The sequence below is a fragment of the Homalodisca vitripennis genome, chromosome 7, assembly GCF_021130785.1.
Source record: "Homalodisca vitripennis isolate AUS2020 chromosome 7, UT_GWSS_2.1, whole genome shotgun sequence".
In the NCBI taxonomy this organism is placed as follows: domain Eukaryota; kingdom Metazoa; phylum Arthropoda; class Insecta; order Hemiptera; family Cicadellidae; genus Homalodisca; species Homalodisca vitripennis.
This window is the reverse complement of record NC_060213.1, coordinates 62,870,838-62,886,451: the sequence shown is the minus strand read 5'-3', so window position 1 is coordinate 62,886,451 and position 15,614 is coordinate 62,870,838. Positions and strand designations below refer to the sequence as shown.

The following is a 15,614-nucleotide window of genomic DNA, read 5'->3' as shown; positions in this document are numbered from 1 at the left end:
CAAAAAACACTGAGAAAGGAACTGCTTGAAAAAGTAGCTGCGTTCTACAGGCAACGATCATCCTCCCGAGCAATGAAGTCGACCCCAAATTATTATATTTGCTATAGAAATCCGCTAATTAATTGGATTACGTAATTTTAATTTTAACTCATCGATTCTTTAGATCTAAGTTATGTAACGGAGATCATTACGTGGCTGTTAGGATTAAATATTTCCATGTCTCGAGTTAGGTTACACAATTCTAGAAAATGTTATTGCAAAATGTGGCTTTGCCTTTTCTTTTTAAGAGAAGCAGATAGCAAATATTTTTCCTGTATAAAGATTTCCTCTCTTATTTAAATCAAAATAAATGTAACGTACTTTGTTAACTGATAGTAAATACCCTTGAGTTATATTTAGCAATACGTTACAGTCGTGTGCCTTTTTGGCCATTTTTCTAAAGTGAAATACTTTTACCAATTTAACCTCGAATTATTCCTCTAATTAACCTGTAAGTTTCTTAGTTTTACTCAAATACATTTTTAATGTGAATTTTATTGATAAATAATGCTAAACAAGCAAAGGGTATAACAAGCAAGTACATACAAGAGAGCTTACCTGATCGATGATGACGTCACAAACACTAACAGCAAGACCTTCTTACGTGCAGGTACGACATAACGTACGTAAACATTTGTTTAAGTCAAGATTAGAATCCAAGACATTCTCACACAAATGTTTACAGGGGATGTTTAGAGAATTCTACACAACATGTGCACAAACACTATCATTGTTAGACTAATTTATCAACATTGGTCTCAATAGAATAATTATCAACGCTTTCATTTAAAACCAATTAATGTCAATTTTGATCATACAGTGAAATTAGATCAAAATACTAAAACTAAAAACTCGCTTATTACAAAATTAGAGTAGGTTTTCTTCAATAAGTTGTATTATTAAGAATTAATTAACAATCTAAATGTATTTTAAGATTTTCTTATTAGAATTTATTATTTATTTAAACCGTTTTACATAACTAATAACCACTAAACTTACAATATATCTTATACTTGAGTACGTAATGTTTATATTGATTTGAAATAAATCATCTCTTGAGTCACAAATAGTTTCATATTTTAATTATTTCATTTTGACTATTGATAGATACTTTTTTGTATTTTATTACTTTTATACTCGTACATATGGTAGAATGATTATTTGGGTTTTTATATTTCGTAATAGACTTAATTGATTGCATATTTTAATTTGACTTACTATATAGGTAAAATTAAATTGTTTGTAAAAATCGTTACTGGTATAGTACTTTTTTGTAAAATCAAAAGACGATTAAAGAGAACATTCAAACAAAAAATTATTGAAGCTGTAAAAAATGAGCGTTTGTCTAAACCAAACGAAGAGAACAACAATATTATTGTTGATTGATTGGATGAACAAAACCAAGTGTCGACAGCTACTTCGTATACAAAAGGTTGACTATAAACAGGACTCCAGAGGAAACAAGGACAACACAACACACAATATTTCAGAAGGAGCACACCTTTATTTATTTACAAGGAGCGAGCGTGAAAGCAAGATGCGAAACCCATTCCTTTAAGATTTATTTTCATAGGTCGTTCCGTATAATAGCTTACATTACCTTAAATAGTTTTCTTATCGTTACAAGATATAAATGTCAAAATATATTACAATATCTCACCAATTGCTTAATACTTATACTGTACATGTAAATATAAATAAGTGTCAACTAAGTCATCCAACAAAGAAAACCTTAAGCGATTACGCGTTATTGTTACGCAAACGAAAAAACAACAGAAATTATTATATTGTAACTCATTTCAAATCTTAAAGTAGGTTCTTTCATTTGCCGGGGTTCAAATGAGTGAGGTTTCGTCCAGACGTGTTCTTCTGCTCGCTTAGTAGGACAACATCTCAGAGAAGGTGGCGTCAACATCTCCGGACAAGGCCTTGTAGCGGTCAACCTCATGACGGATGTCGTCTGCAAGAAGGAACAATGTTTAAACATTACCTCGTACGAGTTGGAGTGAGGCAATCACGACTCGGCGAAGAGATTAATGGCGCTCCTTATAAAAGGAAGTAACTTTCGTATGGCAAGACAGGGTCCCAGTAAACATTGTGAAACTTTCGACCCAACGCGTTGATCCATTACTTTCAAAAATAAGTAAAAATATCTATAAAATAACATTTTTAAACATTTTGTATGCCATTTTTCGCTATTTTTAAGAATGATTTATATTTCTAATTATAACGAAAACTCGACAAAAATGTTTCGCTGAGAATTTGGATCCAGCGCAATATTAGGCTACATCAAATTTTTATCAAAGTGAAAAATCTATAAAATAGGACTCCTGGATGTTTTACTAGCTATTTTTATGCTTTAAGATTATTTAAATTTGTACTTGCAATTACAATAAACAATTAATTAAAAATTAGTAAATATTATGATTTTTGCAAAGGTATTTTCATTAAATCATGTGTACACGCCTTTGTTTGCACGTTTTTAAACAATAATATTTTCTCCACGTAAATTCATAAAATTCTTCTTGTTAAACATTTTAAGCATATTTAAGAACGGATGTGTAATTAGAAAGAAATATTTAAATTTTACCTCCCATAATTTTTTGCTATAAAGAGAAATCTTCAACTATCTAAACTATTCTTAACATTTTTATTGTATTCATATTTATTAATTCATAAATTTATATTATTTATATAGAAAGGGTTTTATTAAATGCAATTTCTGAATTGAGTTGTGATTGCTTCACTCTATTTAAATAATGAAATTACATCTGGATGCAGGCTATGTACAGGGTCAACTGCTTGGCTGAAAACAAGTCAAAACTACGCATTAGACTATGAGCTACTACACAATTTATTCCATATTTGAAATAAATTCAATTAAAACCTCGTTTAAATTATACAACCAGAATGTTACTTTTATGTTTCTACTTTTCTACAAAAGTACTAAAAATCTACTAGGATGTAAACAAACACTTTCATGTTATTCCGATGTGAGTTTAGTGCAAGAAAATAAATATTAGAGGAATAATTGTTTTCCAGAAAGAAGAAGAAGATATAGTTGAAGAATTGAAGATTAGTACGGGAGTTATGAGGTGTATTTTTCTCAACAACTTTTTAGGAACAGAAGTAAAAGAAGAGTGGTTACAACTCTTACAGGTTGCAGTAATGTGTTTCAAACGAGCACAGTTATTTACAGAAGCAAAGTAAGCATTAGTAAATATTGGTTCTCACCTGGCATTTCCCAGACTGCGATCGGTTAGTTCTTCGTTTGCAACATTTATGCGCAAAACACTCGTTGTTGAACAAACATTTACAAAGACCCACAATAAACACTCATGTTTTCAACTGCAGAATGATATTGGAAACATCAAATTTGTATTGTGAAAGTGAGATACTAAAAAACAGGATGTAACAATTGTGTACAAGATTTTTTGTTAAGCATGCCCAATGCTATTAATGTGGTTTGTTCAATATTCAAACTGTCATGTGAATGTTAAATTGTTTGGAGTGGTAACAGTTTAGTGAAAATCAATAAATAGTTGTACACTTAAATGAAATTCTAAATTTTGACACCAACTAGCTCTAACATAATAAAACTAGGCTATAACGAGGTTAATAAAACAACACCCAGTAGAAGAACCATCAAGCGTCAAAATATATATTTCTTAAGTCGTCATTTATCTATCGTCTATCCACGACAGTGGTTTATACACAATAAGGCACTATTGGCAGCGTCATATCTTACAATTATCCTTGAATAGTTTCATCTTAAATTAGAGTCCTTAACGATACAACATAAAGAGTATAGAAAATATATAATATTCACCAATTGCTTAACACGTACATCTTATGAATAGGTCACACATACAGTAATTACAGTAGTTAAATGTGGTTAGTTCCTACCGAACAATCAGGGGACAAATCCGATCAAACAGGTAGACTACTATCGCAACGATAGTCTAGAACTAGAAGCGAAAAGTAACCTAACCAACAACATTTAGCTAGACTAACCACACGAATATTATACAGTGTTTTATTTCAAACAAAATTAAAAGCGTTTTCCAACAATTGCAAAAAAAATAAAGTGAAATTCTTTCTTTCATTTGTCGGCCGCTGCTGGCGCAGCAGGCGACAAATGAGTCGATAGGGATGATGTCGCCTAATGGAGCCTTATTAAGACGCGAGACAGATGTGGAGGGAGGGTCCAAGGTCTAGTAGCCGGCCAGTTCCGCGAAGGTGGAATCCATCTCGTCAGCCAACGACTTGTACCTGTCTTTGTTGAGACCGAGCTCGTCTACAGACAAGACAACACAACAGTGAACATTCAACATATAGTACAACACACCACAAGAACATCAAGGTGAGACAATATGAGTGCACAAGAACAAAACACAAAAGTTGTGTCAATATGGATCATTCAGTGTAAGGGACAAAATACAGGTAGTCAGGGGCGTACCAAGAGGTAACTTTGGAGGATAAAAATAACCCCCCCCCCCCCGAAATTAAAACTGATTAAATTGTAAATAATAACTTTAAACCCCAAGACGTATGTTTAGTTTGACTTTTTTATAACATGCTTAACGAAACCATCTTCCTTTGTTCTAACAATAATTTAAAATATAGCAAATTTTCAATTACGATTAAGGCAGTTTTTTCTACCCACCAAACTAAATTCTGAGTACGCCCCTGATTAGTTTAATATTGGTGCAAGGATTGTGGACACGTTTTAAATATTTTGACATGAACAAATGATTTTGTTATTTAATGTGTAACATTCAAAAACATTTATTGCACTCAATTCAGTGGTTACATTGTTTTAAACTCATTCTTGTCCGGAATCTTGGATCCTATTTCAACTTTATAAAAACACAACCTAGTTTTTCGTGAAATCTGTAGAGCAGATTCTCCTAAGGAAGAATGTTTCACTATTCACGCTAATTTTGGTAAAGATGGAAATTGAAGAGTGGTGAAAACTAAAAGATAAATTCGCCAAATGCTACTTTTTCATATTTCATATTTTTTAGTTTAACTCATTTAAAACCAGCCGTCATATACGTAAATAATAGTCATATCTGTCAACCAACGCGATGAGCAGATTGAAAAATCGCCATAATTAGTTTCCTTATGTATTTACCTGACGATGATCTACTATATACACGTATGACGTCTGGTTCTGTAGTGTTTGAAACTAAAAAAACATGTTTGAAACGTTGTTAATTTAAAATTTTAACACTTTTAATACACTTTCATTTCTGTAATACTTAAAACTTGTTTGAATGCTGATCGATTCCTTTCTTTGAGGAATTTCCCATAAATGCCTCTTCTAATTGCAAAAACTTCTAAGTTGTATTCTTATAAAGTGAAAATTGGAACACTTTTCGGACTATTGTGGACATAAACCCCGTTAGAAATACAAAAACACATACAAAGTTATAATTGCTATCATAAAAGAACTATCGTAACTATTTCTTCCTGAAACCAGATAACTTATCTCATTTTATCGAAATATGACTAAAAGCATCTCAGGGGTTGCATATTATTTAAATTTTGAAGATTATAGATTTTTGATGGCATATGACATCAACTCAATCCTCTTCTCAATTTTAAAATCTGCTTTAAAAGAAGTAGCATATTTCGCTAAAAACTATTATTGTTTCGGAATATCCTGTGGTAAATAAATTCATGTAAGAAATTTAATTTTAATTTTTTTTGCTTTAGTATTAATAAATTTGACTAAGTAACAATAATAATAAAATTCTACTGGTTTTTCAGATCGAATAATATAATCTGTTTCAAACAAATATTTAGTAGTTGAATTTGAAACTCTAATCTCAATACTAATTTTCAATAGTAAGAGAATATTTATATAATGTATATAAATATATTTTGGAAATATTTATAGTATAAAGTCTAATCTCTTGAAATTCTGTATTAATGAGTATCCTAAAATAGTATATAATAAATAGTTAGTAAAACAGTAATGTTAAAATAACAAGCAAAGCCGCTTTAAAGAACAAGGACACATAAGACATTAGAACACAGAGGTGAAAAAATATATTATAGTAGTGAAATATTGTTGGAGCGATAGTTGAATGTCTAGTTTTGTCTGAGATATTTGGAAGATTTTACTGGTTAAAATCGATGAGATCTTGTGTACATTTTAAGGAGCAATGGAATTTCCCGAGAAAATCCATCCAACGTGTACTAGAATATTGAATAAACTGTGCAAGAATACATTTGAAATTATGAATAACGTTGAATAATGGAGTCATGAAAAAGTACAAGATACGAATGACATGTTTAATATGTCCTCTATACATAGTAAATACATTCTTAGTGAATGGTGAAAGATTTGTTATGTCAACTATGTTTTAAGTTGTAACAGTGAATAGTGTTTTTGTTGAACTGAACTCAAAACAGGAAATGGTCGTCTAGCTTTAAGGAAATGTCAAAAAGAAAAAAGTGCTTAAAAGATTCATGCGGATAACTTTCAAATAAGGGACCCTTGGTGCACATAGACAGTTCTACAAGAGGGTTCTCATGCAGAACTTTAAAGTGGATGGATTGGCATGCAGACTCTTACACAAGAAGAATGAACAGATTTTTACAGGGCAGATACAAAGACTAAGGGGTCGATACTACAGTCAAGAGAGAGAAACAAGAGAGTAGATAGGGAGGGGTGGTTTTGTTGTAAAAATCAGTCCTAAAATCGCTGATACAACAAACCCTACAGAGGCTGTGACTCGAACAGGTTTCTTCCCGAAGAGATTCAAACTGGTTGCAGGGGCTCGGTAAGAGACGTGGGGCTTTGACAATACCTTATCTCCAGTGACGCGATGGTTAAGTAGGCATTACAAATATTAGAACACACAATTAGTTATAAGGCAGCCGGGGCTCTAGGCTCCGACAATCTCCGTCAGGGTGGCATCCACGTCCGCCATCACTGTCTTGTATTTGTCCTTTTCGTTGTGCAATTCATCTGAAAACAGCGTCCGGCGTTCAGCGAAACCCAACAGAGTAAGCGAGATAAGAGCGAAAAGGAAAGCTGCAAGATGGCAAAGAAGCTGGAAAGAGAAGCCAATAGTACCTTATTGCTCGGTTATGTCTACTCTAGAAGCATCTACAAGAGCGGATAGATGTATTGCAAATAAAACTAAATAAAAAATAAACTTGCTCGATTATAAAAAATTCTTAAATTACCCTATTATTAAATTGCTGCTAAATAGTAATATAAAAACAGATATAAGTATAAATTTCGTATACTTGATAACTTCACATTGTGAACGAGTTTTCGCGATTCTAGTAAACATTAGCGTATGTTGTTTTTTTTTTTTTTTTTTTTTTTTTTTTCAAAAAATACGTGTAATGACAAATTAGATTACTTTTAAATATGAATATCGATACATTAATAGTTAAATTATTCGTATACGTTATGTAAAACCTTCAAATTTATTTTCAGTGTAAATACTACTTTAAATTTGAATCTTAACACAATATCTGGATAAATATGCAACGTATATATACAAAATACTTTTTGGGTATATACACAAAATATATGTGCATTATTTAAAAAAGTTTATGAATTTCTCAGGTATTGGGTTGATGATAATCTATTTATTCATATTAATAGTCTAAATTCAGTATTCTTCAATAATATAACCAGGTTTCATAACATAATACGATGTCCATATAAATTATATTTTACTCTTCAGTTCAGAAAATATATTAATTTCAATAACACGTTTGTTGATAATACCAATAACTGTAGCGCTTAACATAATAAACTTCTAAAATACATAATCGATTGTAAAAATAAAAAATATATGCAGCAAAATAAAGAAAACTCCAAGCAACATAAAAACAACAGAAAGTCATGCATGACATTGAATTACATCGTAATAATGGAAACTTAAATCTAAAAAGTAACATCACTTGTAAATGCAAGTTTAACTTAATTGCATTGAAACGTTTTAGCTGTTTAAGCATAGCAGATGCTAAGTGCTGTAATTGATAATTAGGAAAGTGATTGGCGGTATGGTATGGATAAGAAATCAGACCTTCCAGCCTGTCGACCTCCTTCTGCAGTTTCTTGACGGTCTTCTCAGCAAACTCAGCACGAGCCTCGGCCTGTAGGAAGTATACATTAAATTAATTTCTTTTTGGAGTGATTATATTACATAGTAAAAATATAAAAATTGCATTTTATATGGGCTTAAAGTTCAGGAAATTGGAGTCCGTAAAGTTTTGATCAAGCGCTTGAAAATCATTTATTAACAGTTTTTTAATGATAATTTTTAAATTGCTATAAAAGAACATAAGCAAAAATTAAAAAATGATCGCTACTTTATACCCTTGGTGAAATCGGTTCCAAATTATATATTAAGCTTGTATGAGATACATACACCTATAGCTGGCGTTTTTGTTTTTTTTTATAACAAGAGGCCAATTCTTTTTACATTTACTCTGCCCATCCTCATGAGTATAACAAAGTATAATAAAAGTATAACGGTCACAAATACGATTCGAAGACATCTTCTATCTCTAGCGCAGACTCAAGATCCGACGCCCAGATCTTGGCCAGCGGCTCTCCATTTCAATATGGGTCGATTACGAGTACAACAAACCTACTTTTCGTTGTTCCAGAGAACAAATATACATTTTATTTTATCTCAATATACATACAACCTTTTTGGAACAGGTCTAATAAAGTGATTCATTCTAAAATTTCATCTTTAATTCATTCACCAAACCGATATGAGAATGAAAACCCACTTATCCTTTAATTTGAAAACTTCACAAAACACTCGAATTCCCAGCACAACGGTAGGTCCAGTAACAAACAGCAAGTTGTTGAAGTGTCAAGACCAACCCTGCACGATGTGCACTTGACCCCTGACCTTTTCAATTGCAGCCACTACAAATTATGGCCGTATTAATTCACCTTGAAGCAATTAAACGACAATTCAAAAATTTTACTTTTCGTTAATAGGTTTGACGGAAACCTCTTAATTTGTTACTTACCTCAATGATACTTTCAATTGTTAATTACAAACTTGTATACATTTACAAGTCTCTTTGAATTCGTATAAATATTCATCAAAACTACAAAATTATTTTTTTACATTTTAGTCTATCATTTTATACTCATTGATGTTACAAAACTGGAATTAAAGTTTGAGTTTTTAATTAAAGTAATGTTTTTCAATTAATGGAGTCAACTTACTTCTTTGAGCTTGACAGTGAGCTGCTTGATCTGTTGCTTGTATTCTTCAACTCGCTGGTTAGCCTAAAACAAGACAATAATTGGTTAAATACGCATACAAGTCAAAACTTATCATATGACAATTAATTTTAGGAAATTGTATGTCTGTCATTATAAGCTGGGGTTTCTTCTAATTCTAATATACTGCTTATGATATAATTGTGCACCGTCAGTACATGGTTTCTAAAATATAAGTTTAAAGCTTTTTTGCTATCATCAAGTATTCTTTTTACTCTTCCGTGTCATAAGAATCTAAGACTCTCCACTATTTTCATCAATAATTTTAAAGTTATGAATTGCAGAAAGTAAAATATTATAAAATATTGATAAATAGTTATTATGTGCAATATTTAATCTTACCTTTTCTTCTGAGACTTCCAGAGACTTCAAGCTGTTTCCGACAACCTTCAACTCTTCTTCCAGCTCCATGATCTTTCTGCAAATAACAAATTCTTCAGTCCATTTGCGTGAAAGCGTTAACAACAAAACATAATATATATTTTTCTTTATTGTTTGATAAGCTCTTATTATTCAAAGTTATTTTAAAATTAAAAGAGATATTACAATAATTTTATCAATTAAGTATATAAATAACTGTATCATTTGGTTCCATAAACCAAGCTCAAGGTTTTATAGTAGTTGAATTATAGATTTTAGTAAATTATTTTGCAACTTCCTTATAAATAAGGTGATTTAATGAACTTTATTGCTTGTTATTACATTATGTTTTGACTTGAATATAGGTGGAACCAAGGAAATACAATTCATTGGTTCTGGTGTCAAAAGTTCAGTGGGCAGTTACGTTTTGTGAAGTCCCTCGATACTCTGTTATTTACGTTTATTAAATTATTGATATCATTGTTTTCACTTACGAGTCTCCAGACTTTACTCGGTCCTCAGCTACTTCCAGCTCGTCTTCAACGAAGGCCAGCTTCCTGGAGACCTGACCACCACGACTTATCATTAGTACAACCACATACAAGAAATGGAAGTGGTGGGAAGTGTTGATTGAACGCAAATTTTGAGTTCAGCTCCATTTCACTCTTCATCTATATTACACGATTTTGTAGTCTTTGATGGCGGAACAATGTAAAGAGTTCGTTTTAAGGTCCTTCGTCGCTGACCTTTTTGGATCTCTTCAGACGGACGTCAACTCCAGATTTCAGGAGTCGAGTCTGTCATCAGATTCAGACGCTGCAGCAAACGGAAGGTGAACTGGAGTTGAACTCAACGTTCGCACATACAAGAATTATCATGTAGTTGTCACAATTCTTCTAAATTTGTACTGAGAAAACGAAGGGTCTCCAGTCATCATATATTCATTGACGATTATATACTAAAAGGTAATTCATTGTTGGTTGTTCATTTTTCAGTTAATTCAGGAATAAATTCGACTTCGTCTCCCAATTATATTTGTTTTCAATTATCCAATGTCTGAATGGTAACAATTTTTAACCTCTATTTGTTACACATTAATATTTGACAGTTAAATGTGACACTACCTGAGTTGTATAGTTGGAATATATAACGTATACAGTAAATAAACGTATGGGTACTATATATTTATACTTGGATAATACTGGCAGTACTATTTTTTAGTAATATGTGTACTTTATTGAAGTATTGAAAAGAAAATTAAATTACACATGCCTTTATTTTTTAAGGTGGAGCTAGGTGTCTTTTAGTTCTCTCTTCCACTCAACATCAAAAAGAAAATATTTATTAAAAATGTACTAATGATTTTTTAATTTACATATTTACTAAGGGTCGTTGTATCCGATAGATACATATTACGTTATTGTTAAGGATTATTACCGATTTGCTTTTACACATCTGCTCTCTGCGAGTATTTTCTTCTCTGACCCGATAAAGCTAATTATACACATATAAATCTTAGTGAATTTTGTTGAACATTAATAATCTCCATTCTCCTTGTTTCTACTATCTCCCTTCCCCCAAATCTAGCTACATCTAACTCTCATTACTACCTCTTTTACTAAAATTTTCCCAAAATTTGATGTAAATCCGCCTATCATCTTCCAACTTACAGTCTTCCCCCAGTAACTATTTATAGTCAACCCTCATTACACGCTCATGTGCAAGAATTTCCATTCTCTTTCATCCTTAGACCCTTCGCCACTATCCTTATCCGTATCACTATCCTTATTGCTGGTTTTCTGTGAATTAGTCCTTGCCTCCCTGGAATTAATTAGGTACTCCCTTGAACCGACTTTTATCATAAACTAACACTCATAATACCCACTTCACCGTAACTATAGTATATATTTCCTCACCTCATCAGACTTTCCATCAGCGTCCTCAGCCAACATCCTAGCCTCCTTCAGTTGGTTGGTCAGTTGGTCCATCCTCTCCTCATCCTGTTGGCTACGGTTCTCCAGTACTTTGCACATTCTGTAACACACCAGACCATCAACAAATGGGCACTTTAACCTTATCAATTATGGCTTGAGAACTTTCAACTGAAGGCAACAAAACGTTACACCCGAACAACTCAGAATCGTATGTAAATTGTCAAGCCTATTATCCACATTATTCTACAATTAGTGAAAAAACCAATTCATTGATTTGAAGAAAAAATCACTCATTTCATGAACACAATAATACATTCTTTTGGAGGAATCTCAGATTTGTATATACGTCAGTAATATGTGTGACGCTAAATCCCCCTCCCATAAAAACAAGTAAATTATATTTACCCACTGTTTTAAATTCGACAAACTGACTGTACTCAAACAATATTTGATCATTTATATTGCACTTAGGCTATACTAATAACAAGTATTGCATTTGTTAAAAACTCATGAGAAGCATTTTTATAACACCGAACTTATAATAGAGTTTAGCCTTCTGTAAAATAGGATTAGTAGCACAAACTCTTTTATAAACTACTAAAATTTGAATGTAATATTTTTAATTTTGTTGTAAAGTACATTACATGTTTGTTTTGAGTATATAATTTTTAAGTTATAACATTTAGAACGATTTTTAGTTTTTTATTATAAGTAAAAAGGATCAAAGGATTTAATACCTGAATACTAATGTCAAAACAGCTTATTAGCATTGGTCCTTTGTTGGAAGTGAAATAAATGCCTCGTGGAGGCCGCAAATGCCCTAAGTGGTGCGAGATTTACCGTATATTAAAATCAGTCATCCTGCAAACATCACCTGGCTGTGGCCAGCCATGCATTGTATATAACCGCAGAGCGAATTTTCAAAGATAAAATATGCCATAAATGGCATTTGACTTCACGCGTTTCAAAAACAGCGTTCCTTTATTTTCTATCGCATTAATCACTATGGAAAAATCAAGAGTCGTTGAAAACACCAATTCATCTTTTTCATTTCCTTTATGCATTTGGTTTTCTTTTATACAGTATCACAATGTTAATAATAACGTTTAAACTTTTCCGTGGAATTTATACCGTCATGGGAAAATAATTATTTATCTTTTTCTTAATTCTTTCATGCATATAAAATATGACATTTTCAGAAACCGTCGAAAAACAAATAAACCAATATTTTTTTAAATTTACAAATAAACGTCAATCTGATTTTTACATTCACGTCGAATGTTATTTAGATTAGGTACTTACAGTACATTGTCATCCTTATTACACTATTTAAATTTACAATTTCAAATGTTTTAATTTGTATGTGCTTATCGACAACATGAATTAAATCGGTTAGGTTGTCTTATCTATATATATTGTTGACCTGTCAGACACTGAATTTTCTTATATAATAGATTTGATTGTTTATACCAACCGCTTGGCCTCGTCGGCGGCTTGGGAGGCTTCAGCCAGCTTGGTTTGGGCTTGGCCGGATCTTTCCTCAGACCTTTCCAGATCCTCCTCAATCATCTGGACCTTCCTGTTGAGGGCGGCTACTTCCGCTTCAGCCTGCAACATAAGTCCGGTTAAAGAAAGTACTTGGTGGTGATGTACTGAAATATGACATATTGGAAATAAAGATGATATATGATCAAGAACAATTATGGAAACTTATCACGTAAAATTGGAAAGACATGATATCCAAAAATGTTTTTTTTAGCAAAAGCTTTGTTCTATTACTCATTTAAAAATTACCTGCGAATTAGACTAAGTATTGTTTCTTACTTTAAAAGGGACGCCAACAATTCGACCTGTTTTAATGTCGTTTCTATTTGTCCAATATATTTTTTTGAATCTGCTGAAACGATTTTGATAATTGTCAATGGAAGTATGCGCCAGAATAGCCCCACTTCAAAATGTGTGTAGTGTAACTTTATATTACTTTTGTTTCCTCAGATTAAAATTATTGTTTTTCTTTTTAGTTCCTTGATGATACTACTTAGTAAGCATTACTTTGCTTACAACATTTTTAAGATCATTTATACTTTTTGACGTGACAACGTCTTAAATTAGGTTGCGGCTCGGAGTCACTCATGAAAAAGTGTAACGCCCGGTAACGTTACGATGCCCGTCCAGTGGGTCCGCCGCACGGGATCCGCACGGGATAAAGCAGATAACTGTGGGTCCGCCGCACGGGATAAAGCAGATAACTATGTTTGTTTATTCGTGAAAATGTGGAGTGCTTAGATTCGTCATTTACAACAACTACAACAATAAAGGTAAATAATTGTACACTGATATTTCATTATCGTAAACTATGATTGATTGATTAATTGTTAGATTGACACAAAAGTTGAGAAACTGAGTTTATAGGTTATGTCATACTATTGACAAATGTTGATAGTGTTAAGTAAATTATTAGTTTAAATCACTCTGCAATCAATCGTAATTCAGTCGATTGAGAAGAAACAGCGCGTATTGCTAGTCAAACATTTAAAATAACAAATTATAACCTCTAACCTGTCATAACAGTGCGACCAAACAAACGAACTAAACCGACCAATCACCACGCGCGGAGTTAGAATTTAACTGTGTTTAGCAAGAATTTCAAATTCCAATTTTAGTAAATGTTTTATTCAACTTTACCATTTACAATAACAAATTTTAATTAATTTCAAATTGTGTACAATGTTTTAGTAAACAAAATATATTTCTATAGTTAAAATTTGTGCAATTCTTATTTTCATTCAATTCCTTGTTCCTATTGTGCAATTTAATAATATTCATATCAATAAATATTCTACCGAGAAAAATACGTTGTCACGTAAAATCTTCGCCCGTAAAACCGACTTTACAGGCAACCATAATTTTTTTTTTTAATTGTGTTATTTATTGGGTAACTGTGTGTACAGAGTAATTTTAAAATACAACAAGACTCTGTTTGTTGGAAATTGGAAATTAAATTGTGGAGGCTTTAGTATTACTTGCGATTAAAATATTTGAGTAGTTTATACTCTTTTTATTCCGTTATTTGTTATGAATTGATTAATACAGAACCACGCATACAAACTGTTTTCAATAATATTGTATTAGACACATTTTAACTGATTGTCAGATTACGGTAAATGGATGTAATTAAACGTGGACATAAACTTATAATTTGCTGTCGTTCTCAAAATCCTCTTCGTTCATAAATTACTGAACCACTTGGTGGTTGAAACTTTAAAAAACGAAACATCGTAAATAGAATTCTGGAGGAAACTCAAGCTTTTTCGAACAGGCCTTAGTACAGCCAAGCTTGGATAATTGGAACTTTCCTTCCAGTCACTTGACATAGTCTAACAAAGTCTACATCATTCAAGATTTCGGATAATTTAAAGTTTTATTCGTCAAGTTTTGAATTATATAATTTGAAGTAAATTTGTGAAAGAGTTTTATATGCATAAAGGATTAGTTTATAATAACGTTGAGAGCTAGTTAAATTTAATTAATGAATATAAATAATACTTAAGAGAGCTATATATTGTATTTTGAACGATAAAATCATTAAAACACTTGTGGTTTCAACACTTGCTAGAGAAAAAAGATATAGGTTTCCATAAATAGTTGTCTTGAAAAACATACCTGAGTGAGCAGCTTTTCCTTCTCCTCAAGGTCCTTGTTGGCTTGCTCCAGGTTCTTCTTGTTTGTCTCCAGGTCACCCTCGACCTGGGTCAGTTTCTTCTGGAGTTCCCGCACATCCTCAAGGACCTGCACAAAGCCAAAAGGTTGTACCACTGATTGCACCGGTAATTATTGATACAATTTTATAAAGATCACCATTCATTTCTTCATTATTGAAAAGAACACCGTAAAAACAGAGTCATCAAGTTCTTTACCAGACACCATTAGGGGAATTGAGAGTCCAAAGTCGAATGATGCATATTCTCATAAAATAAAGGCCATCATAGTCTTGTAGT

General features: G+C 32.1%; 1 protein-coding gene across 6 annotated transcripts in view; it reads right to left on the bottom strand.

Moving 5' to 3' along the window:
• Positions 1–15,614, bottom strand: part of LOC124365933 (tropomyosin-1) — a 39,968-nt gene that overhangs the window by 13,421 nt on the left and 10,933 nt on the right. For 2 of the 6 annotated variants that reach the window (XR_006922754.1, XR_006922755.1), the window contains exons 3-11: positions 15,280–15,405; positions 13,091–13,224; positions 11,599–11,716; positions 10,177–10,247; positions 9,665–9,740; positions 9,266–9,328; positions 8,100–8,169; positions 6,861–7,021; positions 4,160–4,336 (exon numbers count right to left, since the gene is read on the bottom strand). Coding sequence is in view for 4 of the 6 variants with exons in the window: in XM_046822068.1 (XP_046678024.1) it covers positions 1,917–1,999; positions 8,100–8,169; positions 9,266–9,328; positions 9,665–9,740; positions 10,177–10,247; positions 11,599–11,716; positions 13,091–13,224; positions 15,280–15,405 (741 nt within the window). In the remaining 2 variants the exon portion in view is untranslated. Of the gene's footprint in view, positions 1–1,523; positions 2,000–3,673; positions 4,337–6,860; positions 7,022–8,099; positions 8,170–9,265; positions 9,329–9,664; positions 9,741–10,176; positions 10,248–11,598; positions 11,717–13,090; positions 13,225–15,279; positions 15,406–15,614 lie in introns of those variants that run through there. The other 4 variants (XM_046822070.1, XM_046822071.1, XM_046822068.1 and 1 more) reach the window with 3 other exon arrangements.